This window comes from Sander lucioperca, chromosome 1, assembly GCF_008315115.2.
Source record: "Sander lucioperca isolate FBNREF2018 chromosome 1, SLUC_FBN_1.2, whole genome shotgun sequence".
NCBI lineage: Eukaryota > Metazoa > Chordata > Actinopteri > Perciformes > Percidae > Sander > Sander lucioperca.
Window position 1 is genome coordinate 43,607,202 of NC_050173.1, and position 26,764 is coordinate 43,633,965.

The 26,764-nt window shown below is 39.2% G+C and overlaps 1 protein-coding gene across 1 annotated transcript; it reads right to left on the bottom strand.

The window, feature by feature from the left end:
- Positions 1-4,277: 4,277 nt before the first annotated feature.
- Positions 4,278-12,610, bottom strand: hopx (HOP homeobox). Its single transcript, XM_031317239.2, has 2 exons — positions 12,226-12,610; positions 4,278-4,584 (listed from the first exon to the last, which is right to left on the bottom strand). The coding sequence occupies exons 1-2, from the start codon at positions 12,373-12,375 to the stop codon at positions 4,507-4,509; spliced, it is 228 nt and encodes a 75-aa protein (XP_031173099.1). The 5' UTR covers positions 12,376-12,610; the 3' UTR covers positions 4,278-4,506.
- Positions 12,611-26,764: the final 14,154 nt, after the last annotated feature.

Genomic DNA, 26,764 nt, shown 5'->3' on the forward strand with positions numbered 1-26,764 from the left:
ATAAATCACTTTTTTGTGCTAGTATACCTGTGTGTCTCCCATTTGTTGGTCCAGCCTAAGAGATATGATGTGTCATTAAAAAGTCATACATTTCATAGTATAGTATGTCTAAAAAATGTCATAAAAAGTCATAGTATAGTATATCATAGTATACTATGTCATAAAATGTCATATTATAGTATGTCATTAAAAAAAAGTCATAGTAAAGAAAACAAATAAGTCATAGTAAGTATGTCATAGTACATGTCATAAAAAATCATAGTATGCCATAAAAAGTCATGGTTTAGTATGTCATAAAAAGTAATAAAAAAGTCATATTTCATATCATATATATTTTAATCATCCATAATCCATGTCAATACTTAATTTCATACGCTACTCGGCTAATGCGTCAAACCGTGTCTCCCTGACAAGCGTCTGTGAGGTTAGGAATAACAACTTGTAAAAGACTGTAATGGATTTACATTCTGTCATCAATGCTACTGCTGCTAGCTAAAGTTAGAGATTTTGGTGGACAACTCGGCAGTTCAATGTGGAAGTGAGATGGAAAAGATATTTAGTTTTATGTGTGCACTTTTCTTGTGCGGCCCTCAATCATATGCTGGCTCCCTAAACTGGCACTCAGTCATCAAAACTTTGAGAACCCCTGCATTAAATTGAACAAAAGTTAAGTTGCACAAAGTGACGCAAACTGAGCCTGGCAGCTTCTAAATGGCAGATTCCTCACAGCCATGCAGAGTCCTCTTAGCAACAGACAAAACCAGACTCCATTCAAATTCTGCACACACTCTCATCTGCTCTTATGGCACCATCAGACACTCAGATCATCCTTTCACTGGAGTGACTCGAGGACAGAGAGCGCTGAGGCACATGTTCTCCGTCATCCACGATCAATGCAGGAGAGCAGGAACCATCAGGGCTTTATGACTTCTGACCGTAATATTAGAAATCAAGCTATTTAAATTTATTTAAGTCAGTTTGGATAAGTTCTCAACTGAATGCCTTGAATATTTATCCGGCAAAATATGTATACCTCCACCTGCTTTTTCCACTAATTAAATGACCAGGTGAAACTATATTCTCCTATTTAATTAATTTGTTAAAATGTCATTGATTAATCTTTCTTTATTTTTAATGGCTTATATTGGTAAGAAGGTAGGAAATATCACAGCTGTTTTTAAGTCATTTGAGACAAGCCAAATCACAAGTTTCACAAGTCAAAATTGCTATTAAAATGTAAATATTTAAGGTCTTAATGCTGACCATTAGAATGATTTGGCATTCGAACATTTTCCTTTTCTGCATTGTTGTTATTTTTAGTTTCTTTGATGCATAATTACTGTAAATAGTCAAGCTGTCTGATACGGTTTTATTTTATAATTGTCCCATTTTATTGTTCCAAGAATGTATCCGGTCAAAACTTGTGAAACTAATGATTTTGCTTTCAAGTTATTTTTGGAAATCTAATTTAGAGGTCTCAAGTCTCACAGCAATCAAAGTTCAAGTCAGGCCTTAAGTCTTCATTTAGGGGTGTGTGATATGGATTAAATATATTTTATGACTGTAAATCTTATTTTAAATAGCAATATCAATATATGTCATGAAATACGTAGTATAGGATAGTAGTATTAGTATTTCCTGGAAATTCAATTAAAAAACGTTCAGATAAAATAATGGGATTGGATTTTGGGCAATCCAGTGAATTAAAACCGACAAATCCAATATTGCCATTAATAATCAATCATTGATTTCCAACATTGTCAACAGTGGGCTAATACACTCAGAAATATAAATTAGAAAATGTACATACGTATAGTATAAATGGTGTAGCCACACTCAACACACAGGCTTTAAATTGGACTTGAGTCAAAGGTCTATACAGATCTGAGTACAAAAATCAACAGACCATGTAAATATTTCACTATACGCAGCGACAAGAGTACTGCTGTGTTTTTGGCTCTATAGTTGAATTTGAAAATAGAAAAGTCTTGAACATTTTAGCAGTCCTCAAATGACTTTCTAGAGCCAATGTTAAACTTCAATATTCCGCATATTGATATCTGTGTTGTAATTCTGATTGTTAACTTGTGGGTTTTAATCCATAATATACAATATATATATATATATATATAATTTTAACACTTTAGTAGTAAAAATCTGGCATATCACCCATGAGATAACAGTGAAATACAATGTGTGTTTTTAAGCAGGAGCTTGAGGAACTGCGTGTGTGTTTGTGTGTGTGTGTGTGTGTGTGTGTGTGTGTGTGTGTGTACAATATAAACAAATATGCTCGTTTTTCAGCTAAACAGAGGAAAACAGCCCCAGGCTCAGGAAACAGACACCACTGTGTGTGTTCTGCATTGCTATACTTGTGAGGAAACAGATGTCCTCATAAGCAAATACTAAAAATAAAACGTAAATCATCTAAAATAAGGGCATTTATGTAGTTTTAACTGTTAAAATTAAATTATATTTTAGTTATATTTTGGGAGAAGACAAAGAAAACATTCAGTAATCATGAATATCAGTGCTGAAGTGTTCATACTTTATAAATGTTCAATTTCAATTTTATTTGTAAGGGACAATGTGCAATTAAAACATAAATGTAACCATTTGATGCATTGCACCAGGGTTAGCCTTAGGCTAATTTACATCTGCAGTCCCACAGGAAGCACAATGTGTGTGTGTGTGTGTGTGTGTGTGTGTGTGTGTGTGTGTGTGTATGTGTGTGTGTGTGTGTGTGTGTGTGTGTGTGTGTGTGTGTGTAGCAGTCAGTCACAACAGCCTGTTAAAAAGCAGCAGTTTGTTTTATGAGCAGTTGAACTACCTGTTGGATCGGTGTTGGTTTCTGTCGAGCTCGTTGTGCAGACTGTTCCCACAATCAGAGTGTTTTCACTCCAGGCTCTTTGGCAGGATACCTCATCCCCTTTCTTCCACCTTCTTCAGTCTCTTCACACATGTACACACACAGTTCAGGATTTCTTTCCTGTAAAATGAGAAACTGAAGCCCCTCTCACTCTCTCGCTCCACTTTTTCAGTCTGATTTTGAAATATTTTTGTTCCTCTACAGCACGATTTGTACAATAAAAACAACAAATATCTAATACTCCAGCTACTTTGAACAACTTTATCTGGTTGAGTCGGCCTAAATAAAGGCAGCCTTAGAGTAGAACATTTTGTCAAACTACCTCAGACTTTTGTACCCAGTTTCCCCTCAACTTTGCTTCTTTTATTTTTGCTCATATGAAATACTATCTCACATCAACTAAAAACTATATACTGGCCTGTTTTCTCTTCTTTGATGGATGTTTGGCAGCTCAAGAAAGAAGTGATGGTTTCTTTGGTTCTGAAGAACTGACAGCAAAACCTGACCTTTTAGATGAACTTTTAAACTCCTTTAACTCCACCTTAGCTGCTTGAAATATCTCTGAATCATATCACAGATATGTACAGATACATACTGCATACCTCCGCCAGGGCTGAAATATCCTCTAAATTTCCATTTAAACATTTAAGATGTTTGATTTAGTTTTTCTTTTGTTTTTTGTGGCACTCAGCCCCAAGACGACTGATTTCTACTGAAGATGTAGTTCCTCAAAAACAGGTCAAAAATACACTGTAGTTTTTAGCAAGCGTTACTCAAATGGGAAGAAATAGTGCATTTGTTGGGGACTATTTTCAGCAACGGATTAGTACACATTTAGGGCCTCTAGTGAGTACTAGAGTACTAGAAAATGCTTGTCAGCAGGACAAATCCATTGTTAGTTTTAATCTCTTCATAGAATTTCTCAACAGTAGGAAAAATACAGAACATCTTTTTGAGGTGTAAAGCTCCATCAGGCTGCTGAGATCACATCCTTTTTTACAAAGAGTGATCACAGTGAAAAAGGGACAATGTAATGACATCACCTGTCATTTGTTTAGCCCATGATGCCATTCAGCTCAGTCGGCTCACATGTCTACCTTCCCCTGCCTCCCCCCCTCTACTAGTGGAAATGTTCCACATTTGTCCCTGGAAGTTCCTGGATAGCGGCAGCTGATTCCAGCAGCATCTATTGTAATCCCATCGCGTCCTTGCATCTTTTATAGTCCCGTTAATGGATTAGCATCCAGCTCTGCTCCCTGCGGACAGACATACATGTAAACAAGACCTAAAAACAAAAGCGCACTGTCCCCCAACACCCCCTACTCTATCTACACCATTGTATAACTCGGCTTCCTCTGTATATTTGGACCCCAGATGTACGGTAGCCTCAAAGCACACTCAAAAGTCATTTTAAGTTATAATAACATTATCTTTATTTCTGTAAACATGGCGGATATATTGGCAACAACACACAAACACCTTCACATTCCGTACAGTAAGTTAAAATAGCTTCATAGATACAAAAAGAGAGAATGACACATGGAGAGGGGAAGTGTATGAGGAAATAGGGGTAGGGTCAGTTTGTCCAGGAGAAACAAGATCAGCACACAGAGCTTCAGGCAGATTCTTCTTCAGTCTCAGTCCAACACTGATCCGAGTTCAGCCGGAAGACCCTCCGCCTGCCTCCACTGTGCATTACGTAGCTTGAACCATTTCTGGAGGACACAAATAAACAAAAAGGAAAAAAATTACAAACACACCCATGGGAGGTGTTAGAAACAGGTGACAGGAGGTTTTTGTTCAGAGACAAACTGAAACACGAGAGCGATGAGGTGACTGTTCCGGCTGACAGGATACAGTCATGACATAAATATTCCTGAGAAGTTACACAGGTGGAGTTCTTGTAATGTTAGGAATGATATGAACAACTATTTTCAGTTCATTAACTGTAGCGATGTTTCCTTTCTGAATTTCATTATCTTTCATAATCACATTACAGTCACATTTCATGGTGCATGTAAGAGTGGTCACTGACTCATGCAGACACAGCAGTGACCCTGAGGCTGAAGTTGTATCAGGAAAAACCACAAAAGACAAATGTTTCCATCCAATTTTAACAGACTGCTCCACCATTAACTGCTCCTCTGAGACTCTGGCCAGATGATGACTGCGCTGAGTGCCTCGACACACACCCGTGACCCGGCACATTGCTGTATTGCGGTTTGTGTTGTCAAGGGATACACAACAATGCTCACATCATCACGATAACGGCAAGGGGAAAGGGAGGGATTGGGGACGGCGGCCTTAAGACACGAGAGCCTGGCTGGCTTTGTGAGACGTGCGTCTGGCAGGAGGGATGGTTTCCACATTTTGCACTAAAAACACATGAGATTCCCATTTGGAGTCTTCTGGGTTTTCACTTAAGACTAAATCAATTGGCTGTTCATGTGTGTTTTGGGATTTCTTATCCTTGTAGCTCATTTCTATGATGCAGGACATAAATTTGGGGGGAAACGTTACTACAGTTTATCATTACATATTTCTCAATTAAAGAAGATTCAGGCTATAAAGATTTAGTCTTAAAAAAGGCAAGTTTCCCTCCCAGGTTTTGAATGGAAGACAATTTATTTTGTACTTTGTTTTGTTTCTGGTCCTTTTCAAAAGCGCAAAATGATCTTTGAATGTCTTGTAAAAGCATTATGCCACTTTAGAAAAATAATACGATTTATAATGCTGCTGATGCATACAATGGTACTTGTCATTTTTTTCCAATTGGCTAGCCCTGGGTTAAGAAAGGAAGAAAAAGAAAGCTAGAAAAAAAAACTACATCAGCTGAAAATGAAGTCAGGTCTTTTGATGAGGGGCCAGACCTTTACCTCACCCTGGACCAGGCCTCCCCTGTCAGGTTGGCCCAGCACCTCCCACCTTTTGTATATGATGAATGGAAAGTGCAGTTTTAGTTGATAACATTTTTCATAGCTGCTCTGCAGACAGAAAAAGCTGCATTATAAACCTCAGTGGATGGAGCCAAATAATGAAACACCTCTGCTGTTCTAATGAAGATGGGGCTTGGCAGCAATTGTGGTTAGCCAAATAAATAAGTGGGTATCTTTTTTAGTTTGTAGTAAATTCCCTATTTGTTTTGCTGAGCTGTAGCAGAGTGATACGTCCTGATAGCTGCATGTAGGTTTGTTGCCAGGAAGAAAACACAGGCTATAAATCTTCACACAACCACCATGATGAAGGTACCCACTCCGACTGCTGAGGCCTCATTAGCTACTTGGCTTCGGCTAACTTTAGAATGCATTTTTGCAAATAGAGGACTGGATTTTGGTAGTTATTTTAGAGGGGGGCATTTTACAGAAAGTATGGTCACGAATGAATACAACTACCAGTAACCCTTTCAATGTAAATATATGGGCATGGGAGTATCATATCAAGAAAGATTTGAGAAAATCAGACCCCCATCCTTTAAAGGGGTACTACACACTAACAATGTTAAACACAGATATCAGTTTACTTGTCATAAGAAGTACTCAAATGACATCACACTATTGAACAGTAGGATCCAGGGTTTTTGGATCCTACTGTTTAATTCTTTTTCATCTGTCTCTCAAGTTACCCTACCTTATGGAACTGCACTACTAATTCATGAATTGAATTCCCCTTTAAGCATTAAGGCTGGGCTGCACATACATGAATGTTTATGGGGGTAGGAGACATTTGCATGTTTCTTTTATAGTTGTATGTACAGCTGGAATCCCTACACAGGATGTGTTTTGTCGCTGTTTTAAAGTGCCCATATTATGAAAAAATCACTTTTTCTGGGATTTGGGGTGTTATGTTGTGTCTCTGGTGCTTCCACACACATACAAACTTTGAAAAAAATCCATCCATGCTGTTTAGAGTGAGATACGGTTTCTGAATGTGTCCTGCCTTCAGTCTCTGGGTGAGCTGTTCAAAATCGGCACGGCTTGTGACGTCACAAGCCGAAACGAGCAGGCTAACCGCAACCATTAGCTCGTAGCGTTAGCATGCTAACGCTAACGCTAGCATGCTACCTCGTTCTCAGTAGCAAAGCACTGCTACAACACACACAAGTTCACCATAATCTACAAAAGAACTACTTCCATGTGCGCCCTCATTTAGAAGTCCCCCAGCTAATCCTGCCTTGTAACTGACCAAAGTTGTAGAAACAGCCTTTCTTTTACTGTCTATGGAGCTAGCTAGCTGACATGATCTACATCTGAGCTACTGGGCATGTGCAGTGCAATCAAAGATATTACAGAAGAAGAAGAAGAAAAGAGGTCTCACTCTGTAGCTAAAACAGAGACCAGCTGAAAAGAGGATCTGCAGCAGTGAGAGAGAGCACTGCAGTACAACAAAAATATGGTGTTTTTTGAAAATTAAACCATGTAAACCTATTCTGGTACAACCTTAAAATACAATTATGAACATGAAAATGAGCATAATATGGCTGCTTTAAAGTCTTTCATCTTACACACATCTGACACAGGGGCGATTCTAGGATCAGACCTTTAGGGGGGCTCAGCCCCTAATGAGAATGTGACACGGATATAGTGCCATGCAAAAATAAAAAAAACTGTTAAATCAGTAATTTCATTAGCCGATAATCTCTGAGCTAGCTACTGAACAACGTCAGCTAACGTTGTTAGACACTATGGTGGAACTAAACCTGACACGTCACAAGTCACAGTAATGACAACCAATTTGACACGATGTTCTAACATTCAGCAATTTTAGTTGCTTACGTTTCAATTTGGGTTCTAATCTGCACCATGAAATTACCAACTTCTTCTCTGGGGACTACCAACGATTAAACTTCACAATCGCACTCCTGCTCTCCCTCTGACGATCAGATAGAGCAAGACTCAGCCAAAGGAGGGAGTCTGGCACAACCACCTCCGATTGGCCAACACTATGTTTCTGTTAACCCTTTCCTTGACTGGGTTACAGGTGCATAGCATCAGCGACAGCCACACAGGATATTAAACCTGTTTCAAGCCCTTTGAACCTGTAATTGTTTTTCCTCTGTCACTAACAGACACGTTTGCAAACTCTAACTTGAAGCACTAAAATGTATTATTATAATTTTCATAAGATGAAATTGAGCCCCACTAAATAGGGTCTGAAATCGCCAATGATCTGACATAACAGACAGGCTTTAAATCAAGTGCAGCTGACTATACCGGCCACCTAACAGCTTGCTTTTCACTCACTCTTTATGCACATAACTGCAACCCAAAGCATCTTTTCAGGCTTCAAGTATTTTCTTCCGACATGTGTAACTACAGAGCTTTTGCTACGCAGCCGGCATAGACAAGATATAAAAGCCTGCATACAAAATACTTCATCTGATGCTGGTGCAGGTTTTCTGTGCCTGTGTAACTAACTCCAGCCCTGAGGATCTCATCTAGAGGAACTGGTTTCTGGAGTCAAAGTGGAAAAACAAGTTGCAATCATGAGTCAGATGTACATAAGTTATTGACATTAAAATGTGGGCACTGTTAGAGCCAATTATGTAAAGAACACACGTTCCATAACATGTGAGATCTGAACATGTCTGCCAACCTCTCGACAACAAATAGGAGCAGACATTTGCCTATGATGTTACGTCAACTCAAATGACATAATTTACATGTAGGGTTTTTCCTCCTAGTGAATACAGCTAAGCAAATAGTTGTGTTGTTCCTCTGCCAAAATCCTGAACAGGAATACCAACTGACAATTGTTATTCAAAAATGAGACATTCACCATTTACCCTCATTATGGGCAACAACTCGGAGGGCTTTTACAATGATCTATCTATCTATCTATCTATCTATCTATCTATCGGAGGAATGCTACTGGAGGTGCTTCAGTGCACTTCCAACATGTTGTTATCGGCGCTCTGAAGCTTCACATCTGGCTCCTGATGTGACAGCTGCAGAGACTTTACAGTGAGACATTCCTCAGATACAGGGATGGTGGGAGTGTTCACATGTGGGAGAGGGGTGGTGGAGATTAAATACCTAAGTAACAATGTGATGGTTTATGTAATTGTCAGTTGTTGTGTAGTGGCCCTTTCCTGCTGGAGTGGATGTTATGTTTCTGGTTTGATTTGAATAATGATGTGTTTATTTATAAGCTCTAGAGCTGGAATGATCAGTCGATGATTTGATTAATTGATAGACAGAACATTTTGATAATCGTTTGTCACTGGGAAAAATCCAAACATTGTCTTGTTTAAGTTTCTCAGTTTGAAATATTTTCTGTTTTTCCTCATCTTAACAATATAATAGATTGAATATTTTTTTAATTGTTTTGGACTAAACTAGACATTTGATGACATCACATTGGGCTCCAAGATAAAAAAAATTTTTTTAAATGTTATATAGATGAAACGATTCATTAATGTCATGTCACATGAACCCTAACCCTAATTTGTCATGACAAAAACCGAATGACACTTAATGAGAGAAGCGTTATGTCATAAACGTTTATGACTTGTTTATAATGTTTATGACACGTTCATGACAGTGTCATGTCACTCTTATGTAGATACCTTCAAGTAAAGTGTAACTGAAAATATTTGTTGCAGCCCTAATAAGCTTTACCTTTGGCTTCTCCACATCCTACAACGAAAAACAAAATTGAAATATATTTTTCCTCAAAGCCGGACATTTTTCATGCTTTAGAAAAAAAAGAGTCTGAGCATGTTTTGCTGATGAAGATGTGGTTGAAAGCTCTGAAAAAAAGAGATAGTGAGCAGACCTTGAGTTACGAATATTTTGGGTCAAGAGTGTACTTTCACGTGTTTTGTAATCTTTTTGCCAATCAAATCTGTACCTCGCAACTACCAATTATCTTCATCGACTGTTAATCTGCCAATGAATTGATTTGTTTGGTCTACAAAATGTCAGAAAAAAAGTGTAAACTGTCCATCACAATGTCCCAAAACCCAAGGTGATGTCTTTAAATTGTTTGTCCGGAACTCAAGACAAAGAAATGCAAAAACCAAGGAATGTTTAGGGCATTTTTTATTGGGGGCAAGGTTCCATAAACTATTAATTGATGATCAGAATAATTGACTGGTCAATGAATTGAGTTCCTGCTGCATATTATGAGCTTAACAAACACTTAACCACGTGTTTGAAGTTATTTTCTCTCCTGATACATCAAAAGCAGCTCAGATTTTTTTAAAAACACGTTGACCACATCCGACCAAATATGAAAGCAGCATAAACACATAAGAATGAACCCCGAGCTGAAACAGCGGCAGGAAACTCGACTCGGACATGACTTCATCAGGAAAAACAACAATCAATGGGGCGCCGCTGCCTCTGTGGTCAGTGTTACTGTTTACACTCAAATGAGGATTATTTCATCAGACTGTGACATTTGAACAGATATATTAGCCAGGATCCCACTGAGCACTGTCCACAGACCTGCTCCATTCACTGCTAGTCAAGCAGCTCCAGGTTCAACGTCACAGTTGTTTTGCTTTTAGAAAAACTTGTTCTTGCAGACAAATATACACGTGTACATATTGTTTATCTCCCTTTAGCAGTTTGGGGTTAATTCCTCAGAAGACACCTGACTGAGACACTGATAGTGATGCTGACAACACTCAAAACTTCCTCGACACTAACTAGTGATACTATAAAGTCAAGTTTCCTGAGGCTAAATCGCATGTTGTTGTTTTCCTGTCTGTGCTGGTAATTTAAAGTGCTCATATTATGCTTTTTGGCTTTTTCCCTTTCTTTTATTGTGTTCTATATCTTTTTTGTGCATGCAATAGGTTTACAAAGTGAAAAAGCCCAAAGTCCACCCCAAAGGGACTTACCATCTCCAACAGAAAACACTCTTCACAAACTGCTCCAAACAGCTCTGTTGTAGTCCAGCCTTTACTTCAGAGACAAACGTGGTCACTTTGTAACACGTTACAATGCTCGCCTAGCTGCTAGCATGGCACGCCCTCATACTCTGCTTCTGACTGACTAGTAGTCCTTACCTAGCTACTGCACATGTGCGACTCCCAACGAAGATGGAATAGAAGAGAGATGTCTCACTCTGTAGCTAAAACAGAGAGCTCAACACACAGGGTGAAAAGAGGAGCTGCAGCAATGTGCAGTACAACAAATATATGGTGTTTTTTGAAAATTAAACCATGTAAACCTAATCTGATATAACCTCTAAATACAATTATGAACCTGAAAATGAGCATAATATGAGCACTTTAAGTAAAACCTCTCAAATTTGTAGAGATGCAAAGTAACAACATACATTAACTAAAGTACTATAGTTCAGTACAGTTTTGAGGCACTTCACTCAAGTATTTTTTGGCAACATTACATATGTTCCACTATATTTCATATTACTCCTCTGCTAGTTACTTTGCAGATTAAAGTCATAAAAGATGATGTATTGCTTTTGAACTACTCATTGGTTACTCATATATAGATGCACTTCACCGGAATCTGCATTACTGCGCTTACAAAACTGCACATCAACAATTTAACACACTGACAGGGAATCTGTCATTTAGTATTTTAAGTGTGTTGCTCACTTAAGTGCACACATAGCAGACAGAGAGTCAGTCTATGGTAATACGTGATATTAATAATTATTATTGTATTCATGACACATATGGAAGGTCCATAGTACATTAAAAACAAATAGGCTACAAGTCCTTAAAAGACTATAAGGGCTACCACAGAGAATCACCCTAAAATTATAAATGATTCCATGAGAAATCACAATTAATTGGGGTACAAACTAATCTTACTTTGAAGCATCAGACATGGTATCAGCCTCTATAAAAAATATTACAACGATCTATTGGAGTCTAGGCTGTTCAATGATCTCAATATTTCTAGAAATAAAAATAGAAATATATATAATAATAATAATAATAATAATAATTAAAGAGAGGTGCCAGTTCACCTCCTGGGCACTGCCAAGGTGCTCTTGAGCAAGGCACCGAACCCCCCCTCCCAACTGCTCGGGGCGCCTGTCCAGTAGTCGCAGCCCACTCACTCTGACATCTCTCCATTTGTGCATGTATAGGAACTGAGCATATGTGTGTATTTCAGGCCTGTGTGTTCGTGTGTTCTAACAAAAGAGTGAAAAAAATTGTAATCCCCCCCATGGGGATCAATAAAGTATAAATTATTATTATAAATTAAATGATTCATATGTTTCGGCTACCATTTGCTCAGGACAACATAATACATAGCCTACATTTCAGCATACAAACCTACAAATCTAGACTTTTACAAAAAGTATTGGAAACACAAGAGAGAGAGAGAGAGAGAGAGAGAGAGAGAGAGAGATTGACATGTTATGTTACTCACTTGTGTTTCCTCCTCTGACAGCCCGCACTCCGCAGCGATCAACATGAGCGTCGTCCCGTCCGGATACTTGCTGACTTTTTTGAAACTGTCCTCCAGCACTTTGATCTGTTCCTCCGACAGCTTCATACACTCCATCGCTTTAGAAGTCATATTCCTATTTTCCCTTCTGCTCTCCAGTCTTTTTTTTTTAAAACCGTTTCAAGCTTTAGCCCTGGTTGGTCGGGAGCTCCGGAGCGAGATGTGCGCACAGCTGGACGCGCAGAGGAGAAGAGAGGCACCGCGCTGCGGAGATGGAGAGGCGTGGAGCGGCGAGGGCACTCTTGGCAGTTCGGCGGGAGTGTGCGAATGAAGTGGAGGCAGTGTGTGTGTGTGTGTTGGTGGGTGTGCATGTGTGGAGCTTTTACTACTGTCAACAGAGGCTACGTCATGAGGCCATTCCCACCAGCAGATCCCTCCCATAAAAAAACACAACTGCCCCAAACGACATTCCTTAAATGAAAATGATGGGAATATTTGGCTATAGCATCACCACAGCAACAACCAGGAACCAATTAACTTGATTGGTCTGCAGTGTTATCACAAGGAAGTACCATGAAGTGAAGTATTGTTACTGGAAACCAGCTACTGATGTACTTTTCAAGAGATATTAAAGGATACTTTAAAAATAAATATATTATATTATCCTATTACATAACAAACAACAAACAGTGAAATTAAAGCCACTATGTGGAAACTTTCTTCTGTTCTGCCACTGGGGGGCGCCACAGTTGAAACGTTTCTAAATTCTAGTTGTGTTATAGGCTATTTTTATGTTGCCACTTAGATTAAATACAATTTGAATTCATGTGAAACAGATTTTAACGGGCTACTGAAGTCATAAATCAATATTTAAAGGAGCAGTTTACCATTTTGGAAAATAGGCCTATAGCTATTTGCTTGCTGAGAGTTAGCCTAAAGATTCTAAGCAAGGGGGGAGACAGCTAGTCTGGTTCTCCAAAGTTAAAAAATCTGTCAACGCCTCTAAATGCTTACTAATCAACACTTTTTACTAAGCTGTGGTCGGACAAGCCCTGTTTGGGGGAGGGGTTTAGCTAACAGTTAATTACAACACGTAAGTCCCTCTAAAACCACACAATTGCCTTTTTTACCTATCTTTTTGTGTACAGGTTAAACAACCAAAGATAAGGCGTGTTAATAAATGAAATTTTGAGATGTTGGTAGGCTGATTTTTTTTTTTACTTTGGACAAAGCCAGGCTAGCGGTTTACCCCTGCTTCCAGTTTTTATGCTAAGCTAGCTCTCACTCTGTAAATACAAACAGAGAGTGGTATCAATCTTCTCTTCTGACACTCAGCAAGAAATCAAGTAGGCCTAAGTGGGTTTCCCAAAAATGTCCAACTATAAAGCATTATAAGACAGTTATGAAAATGCTAACACTTCATAAGATACAATGAATGCCTTAAAGAAGAATACATGTCACTAGAAACTTACAACTGGATAAGTACACACACAAATATTATGCAACAAAAGACAATACAAGTCATACTGGTTTGCTATTAACTTACTGTACTGTAGCAGGCTATTACAGCTACATATACATAGACCTGTATGGTTCCTATATTACATTTAGAATCATTTTTTATTTTTAAATGAGAACAAGGCTACCAGACTAAAAAGATCAATCTCAATCTTAAATATACTCCTAAAGCAATGACGAATATTAAGACATGTTATACAGTAAATGTACCATAACGCAAACTAAAAGTTGCCTAAAGACATAAATCATTAAATTACTCAGTTATTAAATACAACAGGCATTGTTTGTGTAAAAAAAGGAATATTACGGTGATTTTTTTCAGCTTAATCTCTCCGTTTATGTTCATAAATCTTATCCACTCGTTACTGAACATGTTGTCTGACTCGAGGATACTATGGTTGGCACCTGTTCAAGTATGACTAAAAGATAAGATTCTCCTTTTAAATCATAAGCCTCCTCACTCTCATACATACACACACAAACACACCCTTTAAATGCTTTTTCTCCCTAGAATGTCATGCAATTTTCACTGTGCTGTGCTGTAATGAGTGGAATATTTACAGGACTGAGGCTCACTTTGATCAGATAAATGCAGACTGTTCTGGTGAGTCTGCCACAAAGGAAACATACTGACCAAGCATGTTGAATTTCATGTGGTAGAAACAGTAAATACGGGCCTGATAATGCTCCTCAACACATACACACAGTTCCTTTTGATGCTATCTTTGGATTTTGATTAGACCGATAATTATGTGGTACTCTCACTGAAAGCTCGACATGAGCGACTGCAAAGCTTGCTGGGTGATTTCCTCTTGCCTGGATTTTGGTGGCAAATAATATCTCGCTTACACAAATCTCACCGGTAATACAGACAGCAAGCTAGGGCTAGTCAAAACTATATTTAGCTTTATTTAATCCTTTAATGCCATAGTCATATTTGCACTGTTGTGTAAAATCTACTGTATTTTACATGTAAGCTCGGTCTTTGTGGGTGTTTTGAGGCACGTTCAACATGTTTGAAACTGTTTGTTTTCGTGTTTTCTCCTTAAGTTTGATTGGAAAAAAAAAAATTCCTGTCCAGTGCAGGACTGTTCCTGTTAACAGAGTTGTGGGATTGTTTATTTGTAATGAAAACATAATCTGAGCCAGTTTGAGGAAATGACCCCAAAATGCAAACATTTATAGGGAGACAGATGTTGCTGGTATCTGATAACCAACAGGTCCTCAGGCATGAAAAGCTGAGAAGAACAAAATAAAGGGTGACACCAAAAAAGAAAACAGGATATAAGGCCTGGAAGTGGAATCTAAAATCTCAATGAACCTTTTACCACTCACTGCTCTGCTCACAGGACATTATGTTGAGCTTTGAAGGACTGCTGGTACTTGGAAAAGCATGCTAATGGATATGAATATGATTATAGGCATCAACAATTTAATGAATTGTTAATAACATTAATTTAACTCATCAAGTCATGACCCAAAGAACGAGATCCAGGGTACAAGCGGCCGAAATGGGTTTCCTCAGGAGGGTGGCTGGCGTCTCCCTTAGAGATAGGGTGAGAAGCTCAGTCATCCGTGAGGAGCTCGGAGTAGAGCCGCTGCTCCTTCGCGTCGAAAGGAGCCAGTTGAGGTGGTTAGGGCATCTGGTAAGGATGCCCCCTGGGCGCCTCCCTAGGGAGGTGTTCCAGGCACGTCCAGCTGGGAGGAGGCCTCGGGGAAGACCCAGGACTAGGTGGAGGGATTATATCTCCAACCTGGCCTGGGAACGCCTCGGGATCCCCCAGTCGGAGCTGGTTAATGTGGCTCGGGAAAGGGAAGTTTGGGGTCCCCTGCTGGAGCTGCTACCCCCGCGACCCGCTACCGGATAAGCGGAAGAAGATGGATGGATGGATGGATTAATTTAACTCTCTTATTGGTCTTATTCAAAACAAACGCCCTGGCATAAAAATAATCGGTTACACTTTACTTGAAGGTATCTACATAAGAGTGACATGACGCTGTCATGAACGTGTCATAAACATTATAAACAAGTCATAAATGTTTATGACATAACACTTCTGTCATTACGTGTCATTCGTTTTTTGTCATGACAAGTTATGGTTAGGGTTAGAGTTAGGGTTCATGTGTCATGACAGTGTCATGTCACTCTTATATAGAGTCTAACAGCGTAATAAATCCCTGAAAACATTGCCAAAATGATCTAAAAGGGTCTAACAATCGTCAATTGAGAGGTTTACGAAATCTCACTATAAATATATGACTTTTTTTTTTAAGATTATTTTTTGGGGCTTTTTCCCTTTATTATAGTGACAGTGGATAGATGTGAAAGGGGGAGAGAGATGGGGGATGACAGGAAGCAAAGGGCCGCAGGTCGGGTTTGAACCCGGGCCGCTGCAGGACTCAGCCAACATGGGGTGAACGCTCTTACTGGGTGAGCTAGAGGCCGCCCAATGACATTTAACTTTTTAATAAACAGTAGACCAAACAAAATGAACTGTAAGCATGTGATCGCACCAGTACAAACCAGAACAGTTTATGTATATTTATTACTGGTTTTCTATGTTTGATTTTCAATGAAACAACACAAAATACTAAACGGGTTAGCAGCAAAAAAGGTGCCAGATGTCGGACAATCCACAAGCATGTGAACACAGAAATAAATATTTTAGGCAGCTCAGATGATCACCAAAATGAAATCATCTGATGCTTTGGCTAACCACCATGTGTCCCATTTTTAGGTATTTGAAGGAGGGACAACTTTAGACCTCCTAAAAACTTAACAACTATAAAGTGTTGTCTCACACTAGAGAGACGTGGAAATTGTTTCTAACACACAGAGGATGATTGTTATCCTTGCCTAGCAATACAGCACATGGTGATTCTGCTGATAACAAGCTGTCAGTTTATGACAGACAAACATAATATAGTTCTGTGGGATACAGTGGAAAACGTCCCGTACGTACGGCTAACACTACTGCCGATCGTCCAGGTCGCATTCAATGATAAGAAAGGTAAATCCTATCAGGGTGATCCAAAGTTCACCCTGAGGGCCTGATGGGAAGCGTGACCATATGGGCTCTCATTTGTAAATGATTTCACTGTTTGAACAAGTCGTTAAATGTTGATTTTAGAACCAGGGTGGCTCCCAGTGCGATCAATTCCACCTGTTGCAGGACTACCTGAACGTATCCAAAAGTCATTTAAAATAAAAGGGAAAGACAATAAGACAAGGGGAATGTGCATGCAAGCAAAGGGTCAGAAAAAGTAAAATTATTTTATGTTTTGTTATTTATTAGGTTTTGTATTCTATCTTTTATTTTGGTTTACTATTTTGTACTGTTTTCCAGTGTAATATTATGTATAGGGTAATATTTTTTTGTGCCTACTTGTGTAATTACTTACAGACCAAAATACATTTCAAATCATCAAATTGAATATTGAAAACTATCATATAAATGTGACAAAGAAAAAAGCATATGAACCAAGTCATTGTAACTGTAACAAAAACAAAATAAAAAGGAAAGATTTACTTTGACTTTACTTGAATCTAGCTTCATACATTTCACTGATTGTATTCAACAATCATATAGGCTACTTATATAATTAATATTAAAACATAATGACAGCGTTCTTCCTTTCTTCTGACTAAAAATGACAGAAAAGTGAGAGTTTTAGCGCTTGTATCCAACAGGAGGAGTTTATTTTGGCAACAGTTAGCATTCTGCGGTGTTTGAAGGTAACGTTGTGTCCATAAAACCCTGAATCTTTAGATAAATAACCACAGATAATCTGACAGACTGCTGACACAGTAAAGAGGTCGGTATACCCGCGACTGGTGTGGGATAACAGGGCTTATAAAGAGCCCGAAATAGAGAAACACCATGATAACAGTGAGTGGCTGTGAATCCACAGCGAGAGTAAAAATATCACAGGTCACGGCCCTTTATTTCCAGCCAGCTGCAGGAAATAGTACAAATCAATTGTGAGCCAATGTTTCTCTGCTCTGATGGTCAGCAGCCTCATTATCGCCTGTACGTTAGAGAAACACGTTCGTAACGCTGAAATGATGCTTCTGCAGATACATTTAGATAGTACAAACACAAGTGGTCTTCTAGCAGAGCATAGGAAACGAAAATCCTCTTCAATAATAATTTTGCTCATCTTGATATTATCCCGTTTTTTTATGTTGATAAATCCAAATTCTTTCACGTTTGTTTTACTGATGCAGTGGTTCGTTTACACTGTCACTGGGGTGGAGCCCATTTCCGTTTCCTGAATTCTTTTTTGTTTTCAGTTACATTGTGGTTTGCTTAACACGACACAAATATTAAAGAAACAACGATATCTGATCAGATGTACTGGACAACAATGAGAAAATGTTTAGATGAGGATGTGACTCGCAGCTTTCCAACAGAAATCATCAGGAAAACAAAAAATGACATAAAACACAAACAGCGATGCAATGAAAATACCACAAAATGTCAACTGACTTTACTTCACTAGCATAAATGAGTAGAGATGTTCCGATAGCGATACCAGTATCAGAAAAGCCTCCGATACTGGCTAAAATGCTGGCATTGGTATCGGAAAGTACTGGAGTCTACGCATCGATCCGATACCATGTCATTTATCCGAAGAAAATCTACTTTAAAGTACATTATTTATGTTCTTTTTCTGTTATGACTGTCAAACTGAATAATAATAGAAAGTTATATGGTGTTCACGGTTTGTGTTTGTTCATGTTTCACAAAAAATTTAACCCAAGCCAGGCCGAACAACAAAGATAGAAATCCTATCACATCTATACAGGGATAGTAGTATACAGCTGTTAGCCGTTAACATAGTAAAATATATATGACACACTGGTATCGGATGAGTACTCGGTATCAGCTGATACGCAAGTTCAGGTATTGGAATCGGTATCAGGAAGGAAAAAATGGTATCGGACCATCTCTTTAAATTAGTGGAAAAAGATCTCAAAATCACCTTCCTTCTGAACAAACAGAGTAAGTCTATTTCAAACACTGGTACACTGCTGTGGAAGAAACTGTCCTAAACAACTTTGAAATGCTTTAATAATACTTTATCTGCAGGACAGTTTGCTCTTTGCATCTTCCAGCTACCATATCTTTCTAACACAATCTACTTCGTAGTGACAGTATTCCCAGCGACAGCGAGTAGTCTCAATCCCAAACTGTCCAGATAAGTCGGAAACACTCTGCACTGTATTTAGAACAGTCCGGTCTTCACTCAATAACTTGGTCGTGTATAAGAAACACTCTATAGGTTGTCCACTTTGTTCTGTATCTTTCTCTACTTTGTCGACACCTTTCCAGCTGAATTTACTTCAGACAGACGTTAGCTGTGTCCCACATACTGCCATTTGCCCGATGAAGGTCTAGTACGGAAACGTTGACAGCTATTAAATTTATCTTTCCAAGTTAGACAGTGTGCAGGAGTTTCTTTGCAGCACTATCTGGTTCAAAAACAGCCTCCTGTTCCCTCAGGATGTGATTTCTGTTGGGAAAATAAAACAACCCTGAGGTAATCGCACTCGTGACAAAGTCTGAATCATGAGGATCCCGTGTGGCGTTCCTGCAGCCAGACATGGGATCATATCTCCTCACAGTCTGTAGGTGAGACGGATTATTGCGCCATGCAGGCACATAGTAAAGTGTTGTTTTTACACATAATTACAGGTACACGTGTCAAAAGTCCCGTCACGGGAGCCCCTGTGATTTCTCACAGCCAGACTCACGACTCGGATACAGATGCTCTGTCACATACACAGCTGTTGGCTTCTGAGTCAGAGGCTGATGTCATGATATCAGATTGAACTACATTAGCACATACAAGTCGTATCCTGATCTTTTGCACATCACTCAACATTTTTGCACATCCTGCACTAATCCACACAGCCTCTTTTTTCTTAATGTTAAATACTTAAATGTATGCGTTTTTTGTTTCTGTATTCATTGTTAGTTTATTTCATATTGATGTTTAAAGCTATAGTGCGTAGTTTCCCATGAGGATTTCTGAGTAATGACAACAAAACTGCGTCCACATGATTCAAGCCTTCCGTGACCGTGCACCCCCACCCCTCCTCCACGCATTTGCAAGTAGCCAAGGAGGACAGGGAGGATTAAAAAAACATGATGGACTCTTCAGAAGAGGTCATTATCTTCGCTCGAGCTTCTGCGCGGGAAAGTCGCCGGACGCCACAATCTTCTGAACATAGTCATACTGAGAAATACAGAGAGAGTTGCGTGGAACTGATAGTCTTAATTAACTTTGTAGCAACTCATTTGGCAATGGCTTGAATGTCACGGACGTTCATTAATATCAAAAAGTTACGCACTGAAGCTTTAATATGTTTAACAACCAAAGCAAATTCAGTAATAAATCCATTTCTGATACAATCTACTTGTGGATGTTCCTGCAAGAAAAAAATACTTTAAACAATTTTCAAAGTATTGCTAACAAGTCTTCTGATTATAAACTGCCAATTTGATAGATCTAAAATCATTCCATTGCATAATTGTTGGTATTATTATATCAACATAATTCTTTGGGCATTTATTAGATGAATAAGTGACGATAACTAGTTTGATCCAAGGTGATACTGTTACTACTGATACTAGGACTATTTATTTAAATTTAAGCACAATAACAGTTCAGGGCATTGACATTTTTTCCATCTGGGTGGGGTTAAAAGTTTAAAGGAGTTTTGGTAAAAGGATCTATACAGTTAATCATTTCAAATGGTCACTTTAATAAAAATGTATACTGTCACAAATCCATAAATAGATTGTTCTCCAGAGACCCAAAAAAAGAAAAGAAAAAGAGGCTTCTAAAGCCAAGAGGATGTTTAACCACACTGAAGAAAAGGAGGAGGATTTTCTGGGTTTTGTGTTCAGAAAAGGAGCCTCATCCTCCTCACGAGACAGTAAACCCATGGAGAATCGGAGATGCACGGTAGGTTACTATTATTACATCTGTGTCCTGTGGGAAACAGGGAAAACAGATCTCTGGTCCGTCTCACCAGCCGTGTCCTCCCTCACCGTTTAACCCTCGTACTGTAATTCACAGGGACTTGTTTTCATTAAAGAGAGGCCGTGAATCAGGACCGACGCATGGAAGAGAGAGTTCATTATTGGCCGAGGATCGTGGTCGGCACATGGCCCTTCAAGTCTCACCCACTCCCTTGTCAAACAAAAACATCTGGGAATGAAGAATCTAATTCACATTGACCTGGGAGATGCGGATACAAGGCTGAATGCTGACTATAGGCTGCTAAGAGAAACAGACATGTGCAGTTTGTGTGGTGTTGGAGGCAAATCATCTTTTTGGGGCGCCTGGGTAGCTCGCCTCATAGAGCGCACGCCCATATACAGAGGTTTACTCCTCGACGCAGCGGCCGCGGGTTCGACTCCAACCTGTGGCCCTTTGCTGCATGTCGTTCCCCCTCTCCCCTTTCATGTCTTCAGCTGTCCTATGAATAAAGGCCTAAAATGCCCAAAAAATCATCTTCAAAAATAAAATCATCTTTATGGCCGAATGAAGTCTGAGCAGATTGGACCAAACCAGGTTTTCAGATTTTAATGTATAAGATTGCATAGCTGACCAGGAAATTTAGGATTTTTAAAGATTAGTAGATAGTTTAGATTAGTTGGCTATATAGAAATACAATGCTAGAACAAGAACTGCTAAAGCCGTGTTCAGTATGAAAACAGCAGAGGGTACATAACTATTGCACCAAACTTCATCCAAATGTTTTTCACCAAAGTTTTGGGTCCAAAGGTGCTCGCTAATGCTTCCACATTAGGACAGAAGCTTGGAATCTGACCACCAACCCTTCGACTGATGGCCAATTTGCTCTACCACCTGATACTAGGAGGCATGATTTTACTACCCTGGAAAGTTTGACAGAACCAAAATGAGTGATGTGTCCAGATGAGCGCAGCCTAAATGTCTTAGCAAATTTTAAACGATCTGGGTCAGGGATCTTCAACAGGGGGTCCGGGGCCCCTAGGGGATCCTCAGAGTCAGTGCAGGGGGGCCTCCAAATTATTGTTAATTTTTGAATTTTTTTTTCAAAAATTAATAAGTCTTAACATGAATCCAACATATTATTAGCAAACATAAATCCCCACTGCTAACTGGCATATAGGTAAGGTAGTCACTAAGGCCATCCACATACACAGTTCATCCTAAGGATTCACTGTGCCACCGGCATACCATCGGTTTTCTTTACCCAAACAGGCTTACAACACCATGTGTGGATATATTTTTAGCATGGTTTTCCCCCACTGGGATGGGAACTCTTAACCATGGGAGTAGAAGAGCCATGCTGAACCCATATAGGAACATGGATGGAGACAGAGAGATTTCTATCAGGATATATTATATTCTGTTCTTCTCCGACACTCCTTCATAGAGGAAGTGCTAAAGATGTTTTTAACAGCCAGAAAGGGAAGCCAAGACTTGACGGCAGGAAACGACTTCCTGAGTCGGTTTGGGGATCCAACCAATACAGAGGAAGCAAGAAGCTTTAAATAAGGGCAGCATAAAGGCCAGGATCTCTTACGTAACTGGGTGGATTTATACGTTCCACACCAAACACAGGGGGCCCTCAGTAGGCAACGGACTTCTCTGGGGAAGGGGTTGGAGTCTGTACAAGTAACTGAACTTCAAAAACAAGGCAGTTAAACCAGTGGTTTGTCCATTTAGGCAGCACTGAAAAGATGTACTGTACATTCTCAGTATTTGACACATTTGTTCTACTCAAGCTCTGCTTTGGGGATAGTACAGAATGTTAAGAACAATAAAAGATAGAAAAAACTATTGTTTGAATCTGCACACAACAAGTAGGCCTGAGACAACATTTAGTCGCCCTGGCAGCATTCCCACTCTCTGAAGTCGTTCTGCATGTGTTTCAATTTGAGGATTTGGGCCCGGGGAGGAAAATATAAACTCAGCTGGTCTTCTCCTTTTCTTTTCTTCTGACAGCTGAAAAGCTCCATCAGGAGGCGGAGGTTTCAGCAGAGGGCTGGCGTGTCGCTGCGTCAAGCTGCAGGAAAGCTGAACAAACAACCGTGTTTGTTCATCACAAAGGGGCGCGGTGATAAAGAGACGTGATGAGAGCTCAACACATTAACGATGCTTTGAAATACAGGTGTTATGAAACGATTGTTTGTGCTCATGGAAACGTTGACTCGTGCAGTTCAAATCATGTTTGAGCCGCAAGTAATGAACTCTACAGAATTAATCTTGAAAAAGGATATGGTTCCCTGTCATCAAGACAAAACATGCAACCACATTTGAGTAAACCACCTTTCTGCGTTTTCTACTGTATGAACGCTGTAGGAGAAGCGAGAATTACATGATGTCCTCTTCTGGCCCCAGACTCAAATATTTTTCCTCACTAACTACAAAAAGAAATTCTCTCTCTATTTTGACTGCAGCCCGCGACTATCTGATGTACATCCGGTGCAACAATACCCCATTGTTTGCATACAGGACGGACACAGAAACTGCTTTTGAGTAAAGCCAAGAGTAGACTCCCATAGAAACTGCAGAGCAGTGTATCACTGGCAGATAACCTCAGAGAGCACAAGACTGGAGCTGCGTATGTGTATAACACCGTTTGTATTTTAGACAGGGGAGAAAGGAAGATGTGGAGGGGAGGCAGGGGGCTTATCTTTTAACGGCTGGCTCAGATCAAAACTAAACATACTGTATGCAGAAACCGCCCCACTGCTGCTTTCAACATGGTCAAATGTTCCAACGGCTGGAAAATTAACTTTTTTTTTTTCTATATAAATAAACCACAGATAGAGATTTGTTGCAGATGTTGAGGTTTTGTTGAGTTGACTCTAGTGACATTAATATACAAATACATGTCACTATGCTACTCTTTAGTCCTGGTTGATACAATACCATAATGTAATAATTTCTGACACGTTTCATGAAAGCTTAGATATTTGCAGCGATTTGCACACTTTGTAAAAAAGCCTGGTGCCAAATAGCCTTTTTTGTGGTATGTAATAAATGAACCAAAAAACTTACTAACTTATCTTATCTAATAAGTGGTGCCATATTCAGATAGTTCTTGACAAACGTGTCAAAGGTTTGGTAGTTTCCTTTGGTTAAATTACAATCTGGACTTTATGCCAGAATAGAAAGGTTATTTTAAGGTTTGTCTTAATGTGCTTCCAAAAATATTTCATTCAACAAAACAGTCTACCAGTGGCACATTACGAGCTGAAGTCAAGGCTGCGTTCATGACAGATGGAAGTTGCTGTATATCAACATCACAGTCATACCGTGCGTTCACGGACATCGGAAAAACATTTTTTCCAGTGAAAACGTCATCATTCACGTCACTTCCTGTGGGAATCAGAGGTGGGAAACTCGGGCTAGATTTTGCTAACCGAGTTTCCCAGTTGGTGACGCGTTGTTGACAACTGACGTTTGATGTAGGCGACTTTGGTTCACTGAAAATATTTCAATGACAATAAACTGTTTATTGTGGACAAACGCCTCTGCCAAGAAACATAACATGTTTCAAATTATTCATAAATAGGCCTATGTATAAAAAAACACCTTATCTGTGTCCTTTCCCGATCGTTGTCCTGCAGATAACACAAACACCTGTCCATGTGCTGTTTCTATGCTCGTATAAGAAAACAGCAGCAAATCTTTTGTTATTGTGGCCTCCATGTTTTCACACACCTGATGCTCTAGACTACGCCCAACAGTCGGTGGCCGTCATGCAACAATTTGTTATGCCAAACGCCAATATAACAGAGGAAGAAGAACACGCATCCTGACCGATCCCGACCATGTGAACACTGACAGTCGGAAAAACAACGTAATCACAGGGGGTAGTACCTGATATTCCCAGGTGGCATGAACGCAGCAATAGTTACAACTGAGAAACTCAGAATGTTTTTAGGTAAAACCTCACATCCGACTTTGCACTTAATAAAACAGCTATGCCTGAAAAAGCAAACAAATATTTGCCCTAAAGTCAGCGAAAGACAAAAAGGTACCTAAACCCAAATTTGATGGATATAGAGCTGTATTCAGTACACAGCATATTTTAACCATCACACAACCAACATACAACTGTCCTAAGCAAGTTGTAAACATCGGACTATTTCCAACCTTTCCACATGATGTGAAACACTTAACATATTACACATTTAAACCCCAAATTACATTAGATAAAAGGACGTTATGGATGTAATCTACTTCTGCTCTCACTGTGGATTTTACAATTTCACTCCATTTAGTTCCTACAGGAATCATAGCAGAGTAAATGAGGTAAAATGTACAGCCAGATGGGGAAACTGTGACTAGCCTTGATCATGAATGTATCAAAGAAGGTCTGTAGTAAGAAGGAAAGTTGGACCAGAGTTGTGGCTGAGGTGGGTGAAGGGGGGGGGGGGGGGAGGACTCATTGGAAGTGGGTGTGTGAAGGGTTGCACCAGTCCAAACTGGAGTTTAAATATATCTGGCAGAACAGCACTCACTTGTTTGTTGGGTGAAAAAAGAAAGAGACAGAGACTCCTAAATGAGCGCTGGATCAATGTGCTGTTGACTTTAACGGTAACGGATTTGAAAAGCAAAGAAAACCTCTGAGCTTGATTTGTTAAGGCCTGTGCACATGTATCCGAGTGTGAGAGGAACGGCATCTGGCATCACAAGTCAAATTACTTTCAGATATGTAAAACATGAAGAGTATGTAAAATACTGCTGCTTTGAAGTGCTTGAAATTACTTTTCCAACACACTTTTCCAGCTGGATGTTCTCATACTTTTAGACTATACCACGTTTTCAGGTTTTTCAAAAACGAAAACTAAGAATGTGCAACTTTATGCCTTTTGCCAAGCTGGCACCGAACGCATGATCGGATAAAATATTTGAGGTAAAGGGTGCAGTTTTCCATGAGAACAACAGCAGTCCAGAGCAGACCATGTGGGAGCCAGATATGTTTGCAAATGGAGCAGAGACCAGTTCACTGACTGTTTGTGTGTTTACTACAGGCGATTAGCTTCAGAGTATTTTACAGCGCCTTCTTAAGCAGCTCGACTCAGTTAAAGAAAACAAACTTAATTCTCAGACAGAGGTCATCAACAGAAGACTGTAAACTACTGGAGGTTTTGCTGTTGAGTTTAACAAAAAACACAAACCAAGTGTGGGAAAGATTTTCAAATATGTGCATTCACCATACTACAGTGTTTTTCGATGCATACTCTACAGTCTCATGGGTATAACTTATGTTTCAGATATGTTCCCGCCCTTTCAAGAAATAAAACATTAGAAAAAAATGTAAAGATACTGAATATACATATCTGCAGCTTTAACAAAATATAATTTGATATATGACTACATTGTTGAGCTGTAGCTCGAGTCTAAAAGATTTGCTGATGGATTGATCCAAGATATAATCTTCCCTCTTAAAGTTTTACTTCTTTAATTGGTCTGAAATGTAACCAGAGAAGAGCTGAGCATAGTTTAACACAATGTGCATTTTAAAAAGTGAGGATATATAGTTGTGCGCACTCATTGTTGAAAAATGCACAAAAGATGCAAGTCTCTAGTGTGGGCTGTAGGTAAAAGATGCACCATCACTTCTGTAAACACATATCTTCAAACTGGACTTTTGATGAAATATTATGTAATTTTTTTCTTGCACCTTTCAGCACCATCTGTCTTTTATATTTATACGCTGTATTTTACGAATCTGTTAGGGTTTCCAGGAAATAAGTATGGAATTTGGTACTTGAATTAATATACTTACCTGTAGACCAATTTCACATTTTTCATGTTCAGCTAGCAAGTTACTATTTACGGATGCTATTACAAGTTTGTTTACATCAGTAATATATCTCATTTGATCTGTAAATAGAGTTATTTTGATGAGAAATACAGACATCCTTTTTCCTTCAAAAGTCAAACTTTTCAAATACATACAGTATGTCATTTACGAAGTCAA

What these genes read in the sequence shown, in the direction of transcription:
- hopx (XM_031317239.2), bottom strand. Translation starts at nt 12,375, where the DNA reads ATGACTTCTAAAGCGATGGAGTGTATGAAGCTGTCGGAGGAACAGATC. An exon ending in TGTCAGAGGAGGAAACACAA is followed by an intron (nt 4,585 to 12,225) that starts GTGAGTAACATA and finishes TGTGTCCTCCAG; the next exon opens with AAATGGTTCAAGCTACGTAA.